Below are 23,697 nucleotides of genomic sequence, written 5' to 3' on the forward strand. Positions count from 1 at the left end.
GCAAAGACATCTTGGTTCTCTCTTAGGAATGTCATGAGTGCTTGATGGACTGGTGGGCTGGCGAGGGTACCAATCTTGGTCGTTCGCTCAAGTTTGTAGTCATCAAAGAATATCTCTTCCAACCCTTCAACGGGCTCTGCAACTATCCGTTGTTCTTCTATGCTCATGGTCTGTAAGTGGTCGCCCATCTCCAACATTGCTATGTAGCACTCACTCTCTACCACTTAGTCTCCACATGCCTCTCCTACTCCATACTCAGTGAGGAACTTGATCAGCAAGTGATGGGTCGAAGTTACGACCTTCCACAAATTGAGGGTAGGACGGCCTAATATGGCATTGTAAGCAGACAAACAGTCAACAACAAGGAGTGTAACATCCTTAGTAATTTGTTGAGGGCAATCACCAACCATCACAGGCAATGTGACCTCACCGAGGGGGTATACTCTCATTCCTCCGAACCCAACGAGCAGTTTATTGGTAGGTACGAGCTATTCTCTCTCGATTCTCATCTGCTGGAATGCCGGGTAATAGAGAATATCAGCAGAGCTTCCATTATCAACTAGGACTCAATGAGTATTGTAATCCCTTACCTGTATGCTAACAACGAGTGCATCGTCGTGTGGGTGGTGCAAACGTCGAGCATCTTCCTCCAAGAACCCAAGTATGGGGTTGTTGACCCGTGCCATCTTTGGAACGAAAATGTCAGCTGGATGTTTTGAACCATCCTTAGGTAAGTCTTATGTGCCTTTCTAGACAAACTAGAAGCTATGGTGCCCCCTACAATCATCCTTATGTCTGCTAGGGGTGGCTTGGGCGCTCATTATCCCTTCTTGTTGCTTGCTCCTATGGTGGGTCTGCCTTTTCCTTGTTGATGAATCGTTGTAGTTTTCCTTATCTGATTAGGGCTTCAATCTGTTGCTTTAAGTTGTAGCATTCAAATGTGTCGTGATCGTGATCCTGATGAAAACGATAATACTTGTCTCTAGACTCCTTACTGGGATCTCCCTTCAACTTGCCAGGCCATGTCAAGGCCATGTCGTCCTTGATTTGCATCAGGACCTGATTGATCAGGGCAATCAGCGGGGTGAAGTTTTAGAACCTACTAGTGGGGGGTTTGGAGCTCCTATCCTCTCGTCGGTCTCGGGTTCTGGTCATCTTCCTTCCCCTGTTATGCCGTTTATTCTCTTGTCTTTCCCTCTTCTTGGGTTTCTCCTCTCAAGCTAGTAGCGATTCTTCTATGTTCATGTACTTAGTGACTTGATAAAGCACATCCAACATGGTCTTTGGGTCGTTTTTGTATAAAGAGAACAAAAACTTCCCATTTTGTAATCCATTGGAGAACGCAGCAACAAGTATCTTGTCATCAGCTTCATCTATCGAGAGGGCTTCCTTGTTGAAGCAAGTTATGTAAAACCTCAACGTCTTGTCCTCCCGTTGCTTGATGCTCATCAGGCACGCAGTGAACTTCTTATACCTGTGCCCCTCGATAAAGTGCGAGACAAACTGTGCGCTTAGCTCCTTAAAGGTACTGATGGAGTTGGGCGTCAATCTGCTGAACCATACCCTTGCGGGACCCTTCAGCGTAGCTGGGAAGGCTCGGCACATGATCTCGTTTGCCACACCTTGTAAATGCATAAGGGTTTTGAATGGCTCCAGATGATCCAAAGGATCCTTTGACTCGTTGTAGGCTTCTATCTGTGGCATACAGAATTTTGGCCAAAGGGGGAATGAAGTGACGAGTGTAGTAAAGGGCAAATCTGTCTAGTGGACCAACTCGTCAAGGTCATTTGACACTCGTCCCCTGAAGGCATTCATCATGAAGTCCATCCGTTCCTTCATCATCTACATCTTTGCAACCATGTATGGCGATGCCATATCTGCGACGGATGAACGGCTGGTGTCTTGTCGCTCTTGTCTACTCAGGGTGTTGCTGTCTTCTGGTCCTTCTTGGTCCCTTCTTTCAACGCTAGTACCCTCTTGCTCCTCCCAATGATTGTTGGGTCCCGCGTTCCTTCTGCGTAGTTGTTCCTCTAGGTCATGGTTTTGCTTAGTAAGGCGTTTTATAGCCGCGATAAGAGTCTGTACTTGTCTTTCAAGGGCAGTAATGCGTGGTTCATCTATGTTATTGTTGTTGGTTGCCATCGAGCGAATACCTTAAAACTATTTGTCTGGGAAGTGGTAATATGGCTTGTTTTCTCGTTCTCCCCACAGATTGCGCCAACTGATGATGCCAAAAATCGTCAGTGAGCTGCACAATCCTTACGAGCTCTAAACAGAACTTGCGAAACATAAAAAATAAAAATAAATAAAAATAAAAAATAAAAAAAGACCTTGTAGAGAGTACCGGTGTAGTACTGGCCAAATTCCCTCAAAAGGTTAAGTTAGAGAGAATTTCTACAACTTTAGAGTGCTAGAGCTAGAAAAATTACGCGTACATTGATTTGTGAGGGTTTTCGGGTTTTTATAGTAGTATAGAGCCAATCTTAATTTCTTGGTAGAGATGGTATTTCCTTGTAGGGAAGATCTTTGTAAGGTTGAATTTAATCAACCATCTTGTTAGCTTTATTCCGTACTAAATTTACTTGTATTTCAGTATTTAGTAATCCTGTATTTAGGTGGGTTTTGTTGTAAGGGTAGTGAGTGAGATAGAGTGTTGATTGCTCAAGAGTGTGCAAGAAAACAGAGACTTGCGGCTTGATCTCGCGAGTGACTCGCAGCTGCAAGCCGCCAAATGTAGCACACATGCCAGAAGGTGAACAGTCATGCTAGCTGGAGCACTACAGGACAAAACATGACAACTGGCCATACGATTATCCCGCGACTGGATCTCGCGACTCAGTCAAGTTGCGAGGCCAAACCGCGAGCCACCCCTATTTTGAAAAACTTGATGTTTCATATTCTCCTCTCACCTTAGTATAAATACCCCTTATACCCACAAATGAATGAGAGCTTCTAGAGAGAATTTTGAAAGAGAAACCCTAGAGTAAAACAAGATTGATTCACCTACAATCTATACATTAGAGTCTCTTCAAATTTCTCAACTCTCTTCCTCTCCATTGTCAAACCCTTGAGAGGCATTTTACCAAAACCTTGTTCTCACCATATTCATTACTGTGAGAGGGCTGTTTTGGTGTTTTGGGAAGCAGTTAGGAAGGAACCAATCTACATTGGTTGATGCTATGGTCAAGTAGCGGAATCCGGGAAGTTAGAAAAGAAAAAAGTTCGGCGCAACCTCGTTGGAGCAAGAAGCTTGGAGGGTTTAGGTGCACTGGGTAGATTAGGCTTGGAGGGTCTATTGCTGTCCATGTATCCCAACTACATTTTTTAGTGAATTGTTTACCGCTTGGAGGGCGGCGGAGAGGTTTTACATCGAGGGCTTCGTTTTCCTCTTCGATAACACATCGCATGTTGTCTTTGTGTTTGCATCTTCCTTCCCTTTTATCTTTGTCTTTTATTATCTGCTGTGGGTTGTGATTTTAATTTGGCTTAGATAGTTTTTCCAATTCTATATTTATAGTTTTTGTTCATTTTCCGCACACTAGTTGTTTGACATAAAGCTTGAATGTTCAAGGATGTTTTTACACTATTTGAACTTTCAATCTTCATTAATATTCGCAATTTACAAGATTATTTCCTTACAGAGATTCCTATAATTATGGTGGGGCATGAAGCACAAGACATTTCCATACCAAAATCCTTGGAGACAACCCATGCCACATGGGTGCCATGTAGATGCCATAAGGGTGACACGTGGCTTTAACAGACCGTCTCCTTTTTATCCGTTCACTTAAAATTGTCTATCCGTCTCCTTATCTTTCCGTTCGAGTCGTGGATTCGTCTACCAGTTTTGTTAGACCAACTATATCGTCTCTTCTGGTCACCTCGTCTTTAAAGTCTAATTCCATTAGTTCAATCCTTCTACCCTGGGATTTAGGCTTATCAATTCTCTTTTTGTGTGTGGAAAAGAAGTCTAGTCCTTCTTGATTTTGGATATACTAGCCGACTCAAGTCTCCTATATAAGTATATTGCTACTACAGAAAATTAGAGAGAAAGAGATGAGAGGGTGTGAGAAAAAGAGGCCTCCTCTTGGTTTGGTTATTTGATATTTGTAGGTTGCAATTTGGAATAGTGAGAGAGGTTTGTTGCCACATGGTTTTGGTTCTGCAATTTGGTGATTTGCTCTCTCTTGGTGTATTGCAACTTTTGGATTTAATTTGTGACTCTCTCTTTGGTTTGTGCGCAATTCATATTTAGTATTTGGTATTTGATATTCATATTTAGTATTTGTGAACCTATGGTTTTGTATTTGTGAGAGAGAGTTATTAGGGTGTATTTGAGATTTGGGTTTGTGAGAGTGCTTCTATACCAATTTGTATTATCCCAAATTTGTTATAGTGAAATTTGTTTGACGTCACCCGTAGATGTAGGTTATTGTTGAACCACGTAATTTTTGGTGTTTTGTGTCTATTTTCTTTTGGATTAATTTTCTTTGTTCCTATTGTTAGTTTGAAAATCTTTCACTGCCTAAAATATTTTCACAATTAATCTTGGTAATTTGAGCTTCCGCTATTTTACAACAACTCTTGGTCGCTTCTGGGTTGCTTAGCTGCTGGTGAGAAAAGGAACACCTGCTAGTTCGTTTTCTCAGCCATTTTCTTCTTTGGGAATAGTGAATGGAGAAGTTTTCTTTTGTTTATTGATACTAATTCTTCTCTGAAAAAGAAGTTTAGGATGCTAGGATTTGTTTGTGGAAATGGAAGCAGAGTAGTGTGAGTTTGGATAGCATTAAATGCTTATTTCAGTGCATTTGGCTTTTTTTAGGGTCTCACGACATTATTCATAGGACCACCAAACTTAACAAAATGCACATATTTATACATTTTTTGGTCCTACAGTACTATTTACACTCTAAAAATTATTTTATATAATATCAATAATAAATTTTCAATTTTCAACAAATAAATAGTATTCAAATAGGACTATAGTGTGAATTAATAATGCAGCTAACAAACGCGTCTTAGGGTGGTTGAATAGTGACGTCTAGAAGATGGTCCCAGGTTTTTGAAAGAATCAATATTTTATTTAAAGGAAATGCTGCTATGTGTCCTTTTGCTTACGGTAACGGACTTTTTAAGGTCCTTTTAAGAGTATTTTATTAAGCTTCTAGAGGAAAACGTAGACTTTTGTGGCGTTTATCTCTTTCTTCTGTGGTAACATTATTTTTTTTTAGTTTTTTATTTTTTTTTTAGAGTAAATCAGTGAATATTAGAGATGAACCAGCAAAACAGGTCAAAAAGGACTACAATAAACTAGAGATGAACCCCTCAGAACAACTTTAACCAAGACAGACCCAAGCTAGATACCAAAAAATAGCACAATCAATCAGTGATTTAAAGCACAATCTTTCGGTCTTCTTCAAAATCTGCCGCACAGTTAATTTCTTTATTTAGGTACGTTAGTGATCACCACCTTAACAGGACTGTCATCATATTAGGGACCAACAAATCCCCCGAGTATGTAGCTCCATTTAGCCTTGTAATCTCTTGTTGTCAGCCTATTTTTGATGGCTAACCACCCTATGAAAGCATTGCTTGGGTATGATCAATTGAACCAGAGTAGTTTCCCTCAATCCATCACATGAGATTTCTCTCTAAGCTCACGTGGCTGCACCGTGTCCACTTTGGCTGGAAAATTACTTATAGCATCATATACGACCTTAAACCCATATTTTGGAATTAAGGGACTAGCGAGATGCCTGTGGTCATGCCGAAGAAATATGTTCTTTCCATCACCCAACTTAAATTTAAATCAAATTATGAATTCACGATTTTCATTCTCCGAGATCAGCTGAACACTTAGAAAAACAAATTAAAAAATAAGATAAAGATAAAGAAATTAACAGAATGAGATAATGTGAGGAATGATGGAGCACCTCTTGAAATCCTTGTAGAACTAAGAATTGCTAGTCAGATCTTAAAACCGTAGACTGTTAGCGGCTAAAAAATTATCATAGACTTGCTAAAAAATTCAAGCAATGTTATGTTTTTGAAATTGTACTTTGGCAGGAATTTTTTTCTTTATTTTATGTGGGATTGTAAGCACGGAAGCAGAGAATATGACTAAGTGAGGAGTCTATTTATATATGTTGGGTAACTATTGTTAAATTGGATTAGAACTTGTATATTTGTTATTTGACATGTCTTATTCCATACCTATAGATTTCCTACTTGTGCAGTGTCTTACATCCTTTTGAAAATGGGACAAAATGAGAGGAAATTTAATGGAAGGGGAGCCGGACCCTACTTGTGGAGCACTAAAGATTAGTGAAACGAGGAAAAAAAATTAAAAAAAGTAATCCTGATTTTTCATGTCATCATAATAAATTACTTGCCATTTAGGGTCCGGATAATTGGAGTGATAAAAAAGTGAGAGAATAGAAAATAGTGAGATGATGGAAAATTTGGAAGATAGAAAAGATTTAATTTTTTCTCATTTGTGTTTGGTTAGAGAAATGGAAATGTGGAGGGATGAAAAACTATTTTATTTGATTAAAGAGAAAAGTAATATGAGAGAAAATAGAATTTGTATAAATTTACTCTCATGTCCCTATTAGATTAAAAAAATTGTGCATTATATTTGTATTAAAAAATTGTATATAGATAACTTCATTATTTTTAAAAAAAAAAAAAAAAAAAAAAAAAAACAGCCAACCAACAAAAACAACAAAGACAAACGTTCAATATATAAATAAATAAAAATAAAGACAAAGACAAAGACAAACGGAGGAATTGTGCATATCAGATTCCTTCAGCCATTCAAAATAGTAAGTTAGGCACGTTTTCAAATAATTAAGAAAACTAACATCTCGAGTTTTAGAAACTCAAGATCCATATTATAACTCGAGTCCAAAAGACTCGTTTTGGATCTCGAGTTTTTAAAACTCGATTTCCATGCAAAAAAATTTCACCTATAGTGGCGTTTTTAAGCCTTACAGTGACGTTTTAAAGCCCTATAGCGGCGTTTTTCTGCAAAAAATTTATAAGTACAGGTTTAGGGGTCCTATAGTGGCGTTTTTAAGATCTATAGTGACGTTTTACAGACCTATAGCGGCGTTTTTTTTCAATTAATGGAAATCGAGTTTTTAAAACTCGATTTTCAGCCTGATTTTTTTCCAACTTTAACGTAATCCACTTACAAATCGAGACTTAAAAACTCGATTTTTATCTTGGAACTCGAGTTTTAGACACTCGAGATGCTAGTTTTCAAAATTGTTTTAAAATGTGACAATTAACTAAATTTTTTAATATTTATTGTTATTTAGAAAAAAAATTCAAGACAAACGCGTATAACAGTAAACAACAAAGATAAACATTTCTATAATAATGATAATTTAATAGACAAAAACAAACCTGTACGCATTATACAATTGACTAAGAAGTGTGTGTTTTAGTAGGCAGGAGAGAACCCCCCACCTAAATCACTCAATTTTTCCACCCTCCACCACATAACCACAAACGTACTATTATCTCTCTACCATTTTCTATCCTCATTATAATCACTCTAACGAAACAAAGCCTTAGTTTAGTTATTATGTTCAAAACAGAACTTGATCTGGTGTAGCTAGCCTTTGGATTAATAGATCATTGGTTCAATCAACGGGTCACTAGTGGAGAGAACAAAAGAATTCACATAAACCTGTACCTGTTTTCTAAGTTCTAATCCCTTGCCATTTGCCAAAGTCACAATTAACAACGTCGGAGTCTAAGACAAAGAAATCCAACAAGGCTAAGCCTAATCTTGAAGAGATAGTATGCGTTAGTGATGAGCTTGTGACGTCAACCTCACTTGAAATAGAGCTAGACCGTCTCATATGATCATATCTACCATTGACGAGAGTTTTGCATCCCCATTTTTACTGCTGGTGCTATTGAGGAGCTAGCTGATGAAAATTATTTTAACTGAATACTACTTTTAATTATGACTGTTATTAAAATCAATTATTTTTTCTTTTCCTATTAAAAAATTTTAAAATTATTTTAGAGCATCCGCGAACAAAATCCTATAATTATATTAAATTCTTTCCTTTTGTTTTTGATTTTTCAATGCTGGTGCGTTAATTATATTCGTAGAGTACAAGGCCACCATTCCAATATGTGAGCCCGTGTATTTGTGTGAGTGATAGAGAGGGATTATTCAGCAAAAAAAAAAAAAAAAAAAAGATAGAGAGGGATTAAGCTGTCAGTTATTTTTCAGGTGTGGGAAACAGAATCTCAGATTCTCTGCCTACCTTTTTATTGTCCCTTACCAAATTTAACATTCATGTGAGCTATACTCTGATAGTCAAATTTGGTTTGTTTTTCATGGTGGTCTTGTACTTTACGAATATAGTACTGAATATATCATTCCATATACCAAAAAAAAAAATTGTCAAATTTGGTTTGTTTTGCACCATTAATTTTGACAATATTATCATTATAACATCCCAAAAAAAAAAAAAAAAAAAGATATTATTTTAAGAGGATTAACAACATTTTTCAAATGAGAATTGAATGAAAAGACTAAAATGGCATCCTTAAAAGTTAACGGACAGAAAATAATAAAATTTAAAAATAAAAGAACTAAAATGAGAATTCACCAAATTTAAATTTATAGACGGTAAATTTAAATTTTGCTAAAATATATACTAATTCTCTCACAGTAAATAAAGGTCAATACAAATATTTCCAAACAACTATAATAATAAGAAGAACAAAACAATTACAATACCATTCAAAAAATAGAATTAAAAGAAATGAAATTAAACAGCTTCTATGTTTACTAGCAAATAATAGATTGGACCGCCTTCGCTGACAAATCAATAGTCATACTGCAGTTCATTTCGGCTGACTTTTTCTTCTTCATTACAAACATCAATTCCACTTTCCCACTAAGTTTGGCATGGCTGTTCAGAGTTAAGGCCCCACCACCTAACTCACTTCCAAGATTGGTAGTACTTGGCAGCGCATTTGAATTCACATTTACTGTGACACCAACTTTTTTGGTCGATTGTAGCCCAGCCTTACCCTTAGGAATAGTGACTTGCCCCACTGTCACACCCTGGTACATGAACGTGGCAGTGGTGCTATCAAATTTGTAGGGACCAAAGTTAGTGTTCTTAACCCTAACTTGGGTTGTGAAACTCAAGTCAAAGGAAGGTGATGCTTGGGTACCAGCGCTGAAGTTCTGGAACGTGACATCAGTGCCCAATCTGACCTTAGGGGTCTTAACACGCATCACAGTGAGTGCAAACACCAAGATGACAATGGTCTGAAACACAGCAAAAGCAGCAATATATATGGCCAACTTGATCCTTTTCTTTCGACGGAGCTCCTCAGATGTTAAAGTGGCAGACTCTTCATCACTTCTGGGTTGCTTAGTTGCTGGTGCCATGGCGTATGCCTGCTGGTTCGTTTTCTCTGCCATTTTCTTCTCTTGGAACAGTGAATACAAAAGCTTTTTCTGTTTCTTTACTCTCTTGCTAGTTAGTTTTTTGAAAGTAGTTTATGGAAATGGTAGCTGATTAGGTGGTTATATATAGTGCTCGGACAATTTGGCTGATGGAGTGAATTAATAATGCAACTAGAGCTTCTTGGAAAATGTGGCAAACGCGCCTCAGCGTGCAATTGCTGACGAGGTGCTCTCTTATTTCAGAACTAGTTAAACGAAATGCTGCTACGCGTTTTGCTAAAAGACTTTCAGCTGCTTGAGGAAAACTAGGATTCTCCGGTATCTTTGACATTCTATACTAAAATGACTAAAATAACTGCCTTCTAGTTAAGGGTAGTTGATGGAGAACAAATCGCTATGACCTTCCTAAACTCTCACGCGTGTTTGAAATTATCGCATAAGGCAAAAATGCACTAGTAGAAATCATGGTTTCGAAGTCAGAATCGCGTGAAATTTGGCAACATGAAGCGAAATGGCATTCTAAGCAATAATCATAGCTTTGCCACACAATACCCTCGAAAATAGTGAATTTCTTCATTTAGACCCTGAAAATTGCGGTTTTGCCGTTTATAATAATTTTTGTTTCCTTAATAACTTTTTGCTCAAAAGTCAAAATAAAGTACTGCTTGTTTTGGGACGACCCTTAAAGTCAGTAATTTATAATTTTGCATTTAACTCAATTTTGCCATTTTTGAAAATTTTCATTATTTTGTCAACTAATCGTGTAATTAGTGTGAATTAAGATTTCAAACATTTTTCTTAGCATTTATATGTTTTGTAGCTGTTAGAGGCAAATTAGACTATTTTTTCAATAAACACAGACTTTTGTCAAATTCTTTCTCTGGTGGATTCCAGTTTATATCCTTGTGGATTTAGAAAAAACCCTCATGGATTCAAGGTTTACACCCAGAAGTTAATAGTTTAATTTCTATTCTATCAAGAAAGTATTGTGTGTGCTTTCATTAGGCTTCCGCGACATCAATAGTTAAGGAGTGAAAATTATAATTAACATTTAATTTTTTACATTAGGATTAAGTGTCTTTGAGTGTTGGCAACCCATATACAAAACATGTCTAAAGTATGTCTTGAGATGAAAGTGTTTGGAGTATCTTAAATTGTGAATGAATATCTCTATTGAAGACTTGAAAGACTGCTCAAGAAGTTGTTGAGTTTGTTGCCTCGACTGCTAGCTTGATTGATTAAACTTCGTTAAAGATCAATACATAGCTCAACTGCAGTCAACCAATTGAACGGTTGGAATTCAATTTCACATGCATGTTTAGTCCATTGGAATTCGTGCCATAGTCACTTAGATCATATTAAAGGCTTGCCAAGGTCATCATGTACTTAGAGAGAATGTGAAGAATTAAGGAGACATTGCTACGACTTCTATGTGACAAGAAAAATACAAAAATACAGACATATGCTAGCATTTCTAAAGCACCGCTACATAGTCTAGAAAGTGTTAGTATAGATCCAAATGGGCTATCTCGGCATTTTTAATGTCGGCACTTTCAACCGCTAGCCAATAAGTGTGATAATAGCCCAGGGTGAGCTACACCCAAGGTTGTCAAAATCAGGATTCTACGTAGGATGGTGGGGGGAGGTGGCATCGTGGATCGTAATATCTTACATTATTTGAGGAAAAAAACATATTGATATGTTAAATAATTACATAAATTATACATTCATTCACAAAAACCAAAAATGTGCATCCATTTGATGTAATTACCTACATTTATTTGTAAGCATCATTTAAAGAGACCTAAAACCTCAAAACGCGACACTATTAGGATGTTATTTTTCATTTGAGTCCAACTGAGCCTTCTGTCAAGTTAAAGAAGATTATAAAAAATTAGGATCATTTGGGATCATCAGAATTGTACTATCCTATCGATCCCGAATGATCGCAAAGATCCTTAAAAGATACAAATTATTTTGAGCAGGTGGGATAGAAAATCGTAGGATCGTAGGATCTAGATCGGGATTTTGACAACCATGGCTACACTAGTAGTTTGAAAAATGTCAGTTTAGGTCCCAGTGGTTTTGTAACCCTATAGCGGCGCTTTTTAGAAACTGAAAACCGTTGTAGTAGGTTGAACCTATACCAACGGTTTTAAACCACCACTATAGGCATTTTTATATTTTTCTAATATAGCTTTTAGCAATGGTTTTACAACCCTATAAAGATGCTTTTTAGAAATTGAAAATCACCATAGTAGGTTAAACCTATACCAGCAGTTTTAAACCACCACTATAAGCATTTTTATATTTTTCTAATATAGCCTTTAGTGGCGGTTTCAAAACCGCTACTATAGTTCTTTTTTATTTTTCTTTTTCCCTAGGCACATAAATTTTTTCTGTTTTTTGCTTTCACAACCTGTTTATAGCTATATAAAATAACATGCTAAATACAAGAGTTGATCTAGTTTAAACTATAATTTTTTATGCACGCAATATACATTACCAAATTAAGATTAGGATACCAAAATAAAATTTTTTACTATAATAATAGTTATGCCCAAAAGAATACACTCCAAATGTCTAGAATGTTATAATAAAGTTTCCAACTTTGATATATATCAACGTTTGAAACTTTAAAATATATTGAGTAGAACAAAAAAACCCATCAGCTACATATTTCCTAATGCGAATCCCCCTGATGATAAATTTACAGCAACTAGAGAATGGTCATCCGCATCATCACCATCCTGAAATATAATAAACCCACAACAATAAGTTTATTTAACAACAATGTTACTAAAGAATAACACAATAAGACTAATCCATTACCACTTGAATTCAGGAATAGTTTAACTCCATCAACATATTCTTGGGAATTCCTCCTCTTGTCCATCAAACTCTTATCCATTGCTATAATAATATAAGCTTAATAATTGCACCACATTAGCTAGCTAAATATTATTAGAAGTATTCTATAGTGTTAGAAATAATGGCTACATGATAAAACTTATCATTTTTTACCAATTTAATTTCTTTTCTTTTTTTTGACAATTACTAATTTATCATATTGCATTAAAATGAAGTTGTCAGTTTTAAGATTAACAAACGTTATTTTAAGAATAGTTAGTATCGTCAAACCTTGTAAAAAAAAAAAAAAAAATCTATTACCAATTATGTTATCTCTCTACAATCTCCCGTTTAATTAGAATGCAATTTCCATCTATATTTTAGTACTAATTTAATAGTGAAACCCACAATTGCAAAACAGTGAAACACACAACTTTAACCAAAATTAAACAAACAAACAAACAAAAACAAAAAAAACCCACACAATCAACTAATAATGAAACAAATATATACACATAATCCAAACCAAACTTCAACCAAAATCAGAATTAAAAAATCACAAATTTAACTAAAAATATATACACTAATTTAACTACAAAATAGAAAAGAGAGGGAGAGAGACTTACCTAGCTTTGGGTAGAAACTGAGGTTTTGGGTAGTATTTTTGGAATTGAGATTTTGGAGGAGAGGGGGTTAGATTTGAGTAAGAAAAGAGGAGGAGGGAAGTGGGTTAAGGGGAAGTGGCCATGGTGGTGGCGAAAGGGAGACCCAAAAGGGTGTGGAGGAGATGGGTGAAGTAGAAGGAGAAGGGGAAGGGGGGGAAAGGAAGAAGACCTACCATGTCATTTTCGACAGCCACGACATGGATGGTAGTTGGCAGCAGCGTGGACAATGGAGGTTGGTGGTGGGATGAGAGAGAGAGAGAGAGAGAGAGAGAGAGAGGGTGGATGCCAGAAATTATGTAAAATATATATATATATATATATATATATATATATAAAGTGGGAAGCTAAAAAAAGAAGTGGGGATTAAAATTTTTAAGTCTGAATAGGTTAAACCTATTGTGGTGAAAATTTGACCTATTGCAATGGTTTTAAATTGCCGTAATAGGCATTTACTATGTCGAAACCTATTGCAATGCTTTTAAAACTATCGTAATAGGTCTATAAAATTTGAAGTAAAGTCCCAACTTAATGAGCTATTACGGAGGTTATAATATTGCCTATAGTGGGTGTCTAACGCTTTCCCATCCCTATATCTAAACTCCGAACACGTGCTCTAGTAAAATATCAGTCCTTCCACGAAAGTGCACTATATTCATAGTTCCTAAAACTAAACTAGGTAGTGACTCTATTTACACCATCCGTCATGGTCCACCCTAGACCAAGACGTACTTCCCAACGAAAGTCAAGGGGATAACCCACATTGTGGGCGATTGCCCCCATAAGCGAGGGTTGGAAATAGCTGTAATAATTCAACCTGTTGTGGTGGTTTCATAAACCACCATAGTAGGCTACCTATAGTGGCAGTTTTAAAGCGCCCGATTTAAACTACCGTAATAAGTCAACCTATTGTGGTAGTTACTAAAAGTGCCATAGTAGGTCACCTATACTGGGAGTTTTCAAAATCAGGGGGAAAAAACGCTACTATAAAACCAGTTTTTTTGTGGTGGAATTTTGTATCGAGCATCATCTTCAACATCATATTGAAGAACATTAAAGTGCTTAAAGTGAAGCTGTTGCAAGAACCTACTTCAATCAAGGTGTGTGGTAACGTGAGCAAGTTATACTATAGGTAGCAATGTTTCGATCAATATATTCTTATATTGTAAACTTGCATTCTATTTAGTAAATCATTATGTTGGGTTGTGATTGATAAACCCCTCAAAGGTTTTTCTTATTGGAATTTTCCTTTGTAATCATATCACGTGTGTTCTTTATTTTCTGGTGCATTTAACATTAGTGATATGGTTGTGCTCATTACTTACAAAACTAGAATGCATTAAATAACTTATTTAAATAATCAAGTTAATGAATTTGGATTAAAGAGAAATCAACTAGAATCTAGGTTTTCATAACATTTTTACTTATTAAAAAAAAGTAAATAGCAATTATTTTCACATTAATCCAAAACGCCCCTCACACTCATTGTAGACAACCACCGTATACCTATGGTATAATAGTGCAATAATTTCTTGAGACATTGTTCAAATTGTCAGAAATTCAAATATTTAAGTATGGCAGGTGTTTGTGAAAATGTTCAACCAATAAGTTTTAGTAGTAAAAGTAAGCAACACGAATGTTACTATCCTTCTCTGCCTCCATTGACAATTACGTTCACAGATGAGAGTTTTGAAATAAGGCTTCTCAATTTTGTAAACTATTGTGTAACTCCATACATATGCACGGATACAATTAAAAATAGTTATAATTACACTGTTCAAATTATACATGGTATTAGCTTACACTTTTTTTAAAGGCTAAATTACAAAGTACACCCCTAACGTTTGGGGGTGATTGGATTTTACACCTCAACGTTTCAGAACTTTGATTTTACACCCCAACGTTTAGTTCCATTAGCAAATCACACCCTCGGTTAGATTTTGCTGTTAACTGCCAAGTCATCTTGCTGATGTGTTTTTTTTTTTATGCCAAATAAGCTCAAAACGACACAATTGCAATGGAAAGGATGTGATGACTTGGCACATGCTAAACGGCACTATTTTACCCAAAGAGAAAACAAACAGAAAATCTAAAAATCCTAAATCTAAACTAGCCCTTAGCTCCCTAACCCACGAACCCAACGCTTCCCTTCCTAAAAAACCCCAGAATTTCTCATTTCTCATTAATCTAAGAACAACCATTATTCTACGTTTAAACATTAAAAAAAAAAAAAAAAAAAAAAAAAAAAAAAAAAAACAAAAACAAACAAACAAACAAACAACAAAACAAAAAAAAAAAAAAAAAAAAAAAAAAAAAAAAAAAAAAAAAAAAAAAAAAAAACAAACAAACAAACAAACAAACAAAACAAACAAAACAAAAATCAATCTTTATTCCAATACCACAGTGGCACCCAATTCCTTGAGCTTAGCGAGAATGGGATCAGCCTCTTCTTTGGTGAGACCTTTCTTCAACACCACAGGGACTTTCTCGACCAATTCTTTGGCCTCCTTCAACCCCAAATCCGTGAAAGTTCTCACATCCTTTATGATTTTGATCTTCGCCGCCTTCTCCAAGTTCATCGAACGCGCTCTTCTCCGCGGCTTAGGCCTCCTCCCCCGACCCGACTCCGGATTCGGAAGCCGAGGATGGGCCGAGCCCGAAGACTGCTGGGCCGTACTTGTTGAGGCCCATCTTGTGCCTCTAGAGGATAGAGTAGTCATTGCGTTCGAGCTTGGTAAGGTCTTGGTGGTGCACGATGCAAGGAGCTGGTTGCAGAGCCGATGGGTGGTCTGGGTTCACGATGAAGGAGCTGGTTGCAGAGCCAATGGGTGGTCTGGGTTCATAAGGGTTAGGAAGGGAGGGCTGGTTCGTGGGTTAGGGAGCTAAGGGCTGGTTCGTGGGTTTAGATTTAGGATTTTTAGATTTTCTGTTTGTTTTCTCTTTGGGAAAAACGATGTCGTTTAGCATGTGTCAAGTCATCACATCCTTTCCATTGCAACTGTGTCATTTTGAGCTTATTTGGCAAAAAAAAAAAACACGTCAGCAAAATGACTTGGCCGTTAACAGCAAAATCTAACCGGGGGTGTGATTTGCTAATAGAACCAAACGTTGGGGTGTAAAATCAAAGTTTTGAAACATTGGGGTGTAAAATTCAATCACCCCCATATGTTAGGGGTGTACTTTGCAATTTAGCCTTTTTTAAACTATATATTCATTTCTAAAATATATAATTTATAAAAAGGCATAAATTAGGTACAGTACTTAGGTGTTGTTTCTTAGGCTCTCCTCCTAAGATTCAGCTATGCAGTTGTACTTAACTAAAAATACACTTCCATCAATGAGAAGAAAACCACATGACAGAATTTTAAGAGGGAAACTTAAGAAAAAATACCTAAATTGTTTCTATTCTAATATATATATATATATATATATATATAATTTAGAATTTAATTGGATTTAGACTTTTTCAAGGTTTTTGCACACAATAATTCATTTGCCACAAAAATTAAAAATTAGATGGACACGTAGCGAAAAATTTGAACTCTAATTGAAATCCAATTTAGAATCTATTAGATTTGAATTTTTCGATTTTTACACTCAATAATTCACTTAGTACAAAAATTAAAAACTAGATGAGATACGTGGCCTAAAATTGGAAATTCAATTGAAATCTAATTGGATATTTTTTAAATTTTGACTTTTAATATATATATGGTTGGGACAGTTTTGTGTGATAGACCCACCATTAATCACTTTTTCATTTATTAAAAATCACTCACCACATCAATACTTTTTAAAAAGAAATTGTAAAATAACTTGTATCTCTACAAAAATTAAAAATTAAATAAGATATGTGACCTAAAATTGAAAATCCAATTGAAATCTAATTGAATTTTCTCTGAATTTGAACTTTTAATATATATATATATATATATATATATGGTTAGGACAGTTTTGTATGATAGACCTACCATTAATATCATTTTTTGATTTATTATTAAAAATCACCCACCATATTAATACTTTGTAAAATAACTTGTATCTCTAACGTTATTCATGAAATAATAATGCAACTAGAGCTTCCTCGAAAACGTGGCAAAGTTAAAAAGGATATATATATATATTTAGCCCACAAACGCCGATCAGCGTGAGATTGTTGACTTCTAGTTCTAGATGCTTTCTTGTTTTATTAGGAGAATTATTGAAACTTGAAAGGAAATGCCACTAATGTTACGCCTTTTGAAATTTTGGTTAACAGCTAGCTAGCCTAGCTTCTATAGGAAGCGTAGACTCCGCTTATTAATATAGGAAGCGTAGACTTATTATATAGTACACTAGGATTCTAGAACGAGGTCATCGCTCCGGGGATTAGGATCCGGTGCGGGAATTGCACCGGATTGCAATTTACTCTAATTTTTTACAATTTTTTTTTTTTTTCATTTTTTACCTTTTTAATTTTTACTCTTTACTTTTTTTTTTATTTTTTTTTTTAACTTTTTTGAATTAAGAATTGCACCTGATCAATCCGTCACTCTGGAGTTATAAACCATGATATACTTCACATTTTGAAGGCCTTCTAGGACACTTGGTTGAGAGAGAGAGAGAGAGAGAGAAATCCATCAAAGCAGTTTTTTTATTAATTATTTTTTCAGTATAACTATTTATTGACATAAAATTTTGGGGCATTTTTTAGCAGTCACAAGAAATGGCCTAACCAAAGAGTCGATCCTTATTAAACTCACATCTTCGTCATCATCGAGCTTAATGGAGGCCTTGTTCTTGTCCAATGATCTTCTTCGATATTAATTGCGAGCGAGGATGGCAATGGTGAGGTTATTGAAAAGCAGTGAGGTCATTGGCAATGGTGAGATGTTTTCGCCATGATGGTTGATGGAGATTGACCACAAGAAGGATCCCTAACCTCGGTGTTTGACGTTGACAATGAGAACGCCATTTCTATACTGGGGATTTTGACTCAGATCTTGGTGGCCTCAAGTGGTGTTAATTAATGGTGACTTGAGCTTGCCAATATTGTCAAGGTTTGGAAAGGGAGTGATGAGAGAGAGTGAGAGACACACATAACCCACAAGAGATAAAAGAGAACTGGCACAAGGGGGAGTGAACAAGAGTAAAAGGGAGAGAGGATGAGAAATTTGGGAGAATAAGAAAAAAAAAACCAATAATAAATATATATATATATATATATTTTGAATCTAACCAATAATAAATATTTAAATAAAATTAAGGGTCTGTTTGGATTGAGCTTATTTTTGCTGAAACTGAAAACACTGTAGCAAAATAATTTTTAAATGTGTGAATAGTGCCGTGGGACCCATTTTTAATGAAAAAGTGGCTGAAAAGTAGAATTTGTGAATCTGTGAACAGTGCACAGATACACTGTTCACTGCTGACTCAGTCAACAACTGCGACTAAAAAAAAAAAAAGGAAAACGCAGACAAAATGCAAACGCCATTTTCAGTCCAATCCAAACCGCACCTAAGAAATAATAAAGATGTGGCTGAGTTTTTTATTTTATTTTTTAAAGTGGAAAGCTTAAAAAAAAAATAATAATGGACTTTGAACTTTCAGTTAAATTTGGGGTGAAAATTTAGGGATGCTCAAGATGCTCTAACTGACTAACTCTCAATTAGGCTGCAATATTATTAAATTTAGGGTGAAATTCATCACGAGAGATTAGCATGTTGTTATATATACTCTGCTAGTCCTAATAATTTTCCAAATTTGTCAAATCCGGTTACTTCATGCTTAAATCATTCCATAGAAAAAAAAAATATATTCTCATATAGTAAATCGTGGTCAATACAAGTATTCCCACAAAATGGTAATAATTATAAGAAGAAGAAAAAATTACAAATCCATCAAAAGAATAGAATTAAAAGAAATGAAGCAAAACAGCTTTATGTTCACTCGCAAATCATAGATTGGATCGCCATTGATGACAAATCGATTGTCATGGAGCAGTTCATTTCGGCAGATTTCTTCTTCTTCATCACAAACATCAATTCCACTTTCCCACTAAGCTTGGCCTGGCCGTTCAGAGTTAACACCCCAGCACCTAACTCACTTCCAAGGCCAGTAGTGCTTGACAGGGCATTTGAATTCACATTAACTGTGACAGTAACTTTTTTTGTCGAGCGGAGCCCAGCCTTACCTTTAGGTATAGTGACTTGCCCTATTGTCACACCCTGGTACATGAACGTGGCAATGGTGCTATCATATTTGTAAGGACCAAAGTTTGTGTTCTTAATTCCAACTTGGGCTGTGAAGCTTAAGTCAAAGGAAGGTGATGCTTGGGTTCCAGTGTTGAAGTTCTGGAACGTGATATTAGTACCCAACCTGACCTTAGGGGTCTTAACACGCATCACTGTGAGTGCAAATACCAGGATGACAATGGTCTGAAACACAGCAAAAGCAGCAATATATATGGCCAACTTGATCCTTTTCTTTCGCCTGAGTTCATCTGATGTCAAAGTGCCATACTCTGCCATTTTCTTCTCTAGGAACAGCAAATGCAAAAGCTTGTTTCTATTTCTTTATGCTACTTCCTTCTCTGAAAGGTGTTAATTGGGATGCTTGGAGTAGTTTGTAGAAATGGAAGCAGAGTGGGTGCTTATATATCGATAAAAGGCTCGAACAATTTTTCTGATGGAGTGAATTAATAATGAAACTAGAGCTTACTGTGTGTGGCAACTAAAGAGAAGCCATCAAACGCGGCTGATCAGAGTCAGCGTGAGATTTTTGACGTGTAGAATCTAGATAGCCTCTCGTTTCGGGAAGACTGGCAGACTGTTTTGAATGAAAATGCTGTAATTCGTTTTGCTAAAGGACTTTTGAAGTTTTGGGGCATCATTCTATAGGAGTATTTTATTACTAATGTATAGTATATATTTTAATATATAAAAAAAAGGAGATTATTTTATTAAGCTTAGAGGAAAACGTTGGCTTTTTGTCGCCATATTCCTTGGGTACCATGTGGGAAATCAAATGATACTCTTCAACAATAATAATAATAAATAAATAAATAAATAAAAGCCTCAGACCGTCCAAGTTCATGAATTTCGACACAAGCAAGTTTATTATCAACTTGCATTTCAGTCAACCATCAAAGATCTTCATCATTGGCTTCAACAATAAACATGAGCCAAATGTGAAAAATAATAATAACAATATAGTCTCAAAACTTGCCATGACATCATTCTTACTTAATTATGATTGAATATAGTTTTTTTCTAGAGAAAAATATGATTGAATATAGTTATAAAGATTAGACTGAAGGTTAATAAATCACGGGTAGAACTGTAGGTTTAATTATAATTTAAAATGAAGATTAGGAGTATTTCTTATAATTTTTGTATAGCGTAAACATAGAAAGTTCAACAATTTATTTATTTTTATGATCGCATTGTAATGTTAACACCTAACAATATTGTGATAGGCATGACATGAGGGACCAAGAAAGCCGTACAAGTATCCCCCTTAATTAGGTCAATAAGTCTGAAATTGTTTATTCTCACAAAATGTAAATTGTTTAAAGTGGTGCCTTAAGATGGCTTATTAAAAAAAAGTGGTGCCTTAAGACATTTTGATTTAGTGCTATATTCTTTGTCAGTTCTAGTGTTATTGTCAGGACTCCCAAATGGGAGCCTGTCCTTGACCCCAAGCAAATGGGATTAGATTTTAAGACATTTAATTTGGTTTAGTGGATCTTTTCAACTGTTAGATAATTGTGATAGGTAAAATCTTGTTATATACATCATTCTTAATAGACTTGATTGCTTGAACCTTTTGTTTCTAGGTTCCAAGGTATATGGTGATGGTCCTAATAACTTGATTGGCCGTGCCTTTTGTGTTGTCCACTTGAGGTAACTATTAAGAGATCCCAGTGAAAGTGTACCTTTAAAAGGCACTTTTGATGAAAGTTAGGAATAGAAATCAATCATTTTGGCCAATTTTTTAACATAATTTTGCAAATTACAGTTAATTTGTCAGCAATTTTGCTTGAGCAAATTAACTTTTCAATACACATAAAACATATTAGATAGAATGTTTGCCTGTACTTTGAGTTATTTGCACATGTGATCGTTTCACTTGAGGGAACTGCATCAAAATTCTCAAAATTAGTCTCCTTCATAATTCCTTCTTCACTCTTCCACTTTCAACGAATTGTTCATAAGATGAATTGATAGTTAAAACAAATTTTGGACCATCATTCATATCATGACTTCTAAAAAAAATATAATGTTGTATTGTTGTTGTTATTTATCGATATATAAAAAATGCAATATGTTAATATATATATATATATATATATATATATATATAAAAGGAGAAATGCGTGATTTATTATCTTGTAAAATATGAGCATATTTTATTTAATAATTTGGATAATCGATTTCATGAATTTATTGGATTATTTGGAAATTCTAAAAATGTTAAATCTTAACTTATCTTGATCGGAAAATTAACGTAATCCACAATTCCACATTGGATTATAGGACCATGTTGAACCAATGATTACCTAGCCTAATACTTGAGTCATGATGGTACCTAGTGATTAGCTAGCCTAATACTTCAGCCTTTTGATATCACCTCGTCTATGTGACGATTATTGAACTCCGTCTTCCTGTGGTTATTGTGTCTTTGCGACGTTGGTTCCATCTAGCTATGTGATGACTTACCATGTGGCATTGGGTTTTCTTTTCCTGTTTATAATTAGTCATGTTATGGCTCACAATGCATACTATGCAGTTTCATAATGAATTATTTGGAGAAACTCTGTGCAACATTATTTCAATTATTGTTGTCATATTATTAATAAAAATGACAATGTAGAGTTTAATAGTCAATTCCCCAATTATAACATGTTTTGTAAAATATTTATTATCATGAAACTTACATTTGTCTTACCCCATTATTATCTATACTACTTATTAGTTATTGGGCTTAGATTCACTCAAGTTATTCACCAATCATTTCAGTTTAGTTAGTTATACATCAAGCTTTTTGCCTCCTTTGTCAATTGTGATTGGAACATTATACTAAATTGAGAGATTCACTCTATAAATGGCTTGCGATTCATTTTTTGAATCATATTCACTCTATAAATATGATTCACTCTAACGATGATTTTGTTATCACTCATTTGATAATTTGGATCTCTCGTGGAGATATATCATCAATCTTGAAAGTATATATTTCGAAGGTATATGATTTATAGCTCCTATCATTTATAAATATTTATAAAGCTCTGGTGTTTTACACAAAGGAAAAAAGAAAGAAAAAATGTATTCTCTAATAGTAAATTGTGACAATGCCAGCACTCCCAAAAATCATAAATTTATAATAAGAACAACAAATCCAGCAAATCAAAAGAAAAAGAAAATAGAATTTAACAAAAAGAAACATGTTTACTCGCAACTCATAGATTGGATCGCCTTTGTTGACACTTCAATGGTCATCGTGCAATTCATTTCGGCGGACTTCTTCTTCTTCATCACAAACATCAATTCCACTTTCCCGCTAAGCTTGGCCTGGCTGTTCAGAGTTAATACACCAGCACCTAACTCACTTCCAAGGCCAGCAGTGCTTGACAGGGTATTTGAATCCACATTAACTATGACACCAACTTTTTTGGTCGAACGCAGCCCAGCTTTACCCTTAGGAATAGTGACTTGCCCCACTGTCACACCCTGGTACATGAACGTGGCAATGGTGCTATCAAATTTGTAGGGACCAAAGTTTGTGTTCTTAACTCCAACTTGGGTTGTGAAGCTCAAGTCAAAGGAAGGTGATGCTTGGGTACCAGCGCTGAAGTTCTGGAACGTGACATCAGTGCCCAATCTGACCTTAGGGGTCTTAACACGCATCACAGTGAGTGCAAACACCAAGATGACAATGGTCTGAAACACAGCAAAAGCAGCAATATATATGGCCAACTTGATCCTTTTCTTTCGCTTGAGCTCCTCTGATCTTAAAGTGCCAGACTCTTCATCACTTCTGGACTGCCTAGTTGCTGGTGCCAATGGGTACTCCTGCTGGTTCATTTTCTCTGCCATTTTTCTGCTCTGCAACTTGTGAATACAAATGTTCTTTTCTATTTCTTTGTGCCAGTTCTTTGTGTAAAAGGGGAACGTTAGGATGCTTGGAGTGGTTTATGGAAATGGCAGCAAATAGGTACTTTTTATATATGTCTGATCTCTGATGAGTGATTAATAATTCAACTAGAGCTTCCTGGAAAATCTGACTAAGTTAAAGATATATTTCTTCAGGAAACGTGTCTCAGCGTGGGATTGTTGACTTCTCTAGATGGTCTCTCCCTTCAAGAACAAGATGAATGAATTTTGTATTGAAAGCAAAGACTTGTTACGCTTCTAGAGGTATTCGTAGACTTTGAGGTCACTAATGGGATTTTTGGTGTACGACGAGGGGTGGAGCTAGGGAGGGGGCTAGGGGGGCAATGGCAGCTCCAATTTTTGGAAAATTTCCATTAACAGTGGAAAAAAATGATAAATAATCCAAAATTTTACAAAAAAATTGACTTCCTGCCCCCCAAGATTTTTTAGGAAATAAATACTAGATTATTAATTTATTATTCCTAAAATTCAACTTTTTAAACTGGGTTAGAAAACACTCAGAACAAATTTGAAAAAAAATTCCAAAAAAATATGTATTTGACCCTTCAAAATTAGGACTCTATTCAATGTAAACCAACACTCC

At 35.5% G+C, this 23,697-nt stretch overlaps 3 protein-coding genes and 1 non-coding gene across 4 annotated transcripts; all 4 read right to left on the reverse strand.

Moving 5' to 3' along the window:
• Positions 1 to 8,703: 8,703 nt before the first annotated feature.
• On the reverse strand, positions 8,704 to 9,549 carry LOC115978086 (late embryogenesis abundant protein At1g64065-like). The gene has a single exon (XM_031100111.1). It carries the CDS (start codon positions 9,461 to 9,463, stop codon positions 8,819 to 8,821), a length of 645 nt encoding a protein of 214 aa, XP_030955971.1. The 5' UTR covers positions 9,464 to 9,549; the 3' UTR covers positions 8,704 to 8,818.
• A 9,335-nt stretch (positions 9,550 to 18,884) lies between these two features.
• Positions 18,885 to 19,556, reverse strand: LOC115974318. The gene has a single exon (XM_031094610.1). It carries the CDS (start codon positions 19,467 to 19,469, stop codon positions 18,885 to 18,887), a length of 585 nt encoding a protein of 194 aa, XP_030950470.1. The 5' UTR covers positions 19,470 to 19,556.
• A 456-nt stretch (positions 19,557 to 20,012) lies between these two features.
• LOC115978472 lies at positions 20,013 to 20,104 on the reverse strand. The gene has a single exon (XR_004088748.1). It is a non-coding gene; the product is annotated as a small nucleolar RNA snoR20a (small nucleolar RNA).
• A 2,184-nt stretch (positions 20,105 to 22,288) lies between these two features.
• LOC115978396 (late embryogenesis abundant protein At1g64065-like) lies at positions 22,289 to 23,376 on the reverse strand. The gene has a single exon (XM_031100416.1). The coding sequence runs from the start codon at positions 23,034 to 23,036 to the stop codon at positions 22,389 to 22,391; it is 648 nt and encodes a 215-aa protein (XP_030956276.1). The 5' UTR covers positions 23,037 to 23,376; the 3' UTR covers positions 22,289 to 22,388.
• Between the last annotated feature and the right edge of the window lie 321 nt (positions 23,377 to 23,697).

Source organism: Quercus lobata, chromosome 2, assembly GCF_001633185.2.
Source record: "Quercus lobata isolate SW786 chromosome 2, ValleyOak3.0 Primary Assembly, whole genome shotgun sequence".
Lineage (NCBI taxonomy): Eukaryota > Viridiplantae > Streptophyta > Magnoliopsida > Fagales > Fagaceae > Quercus > Quercus lobata.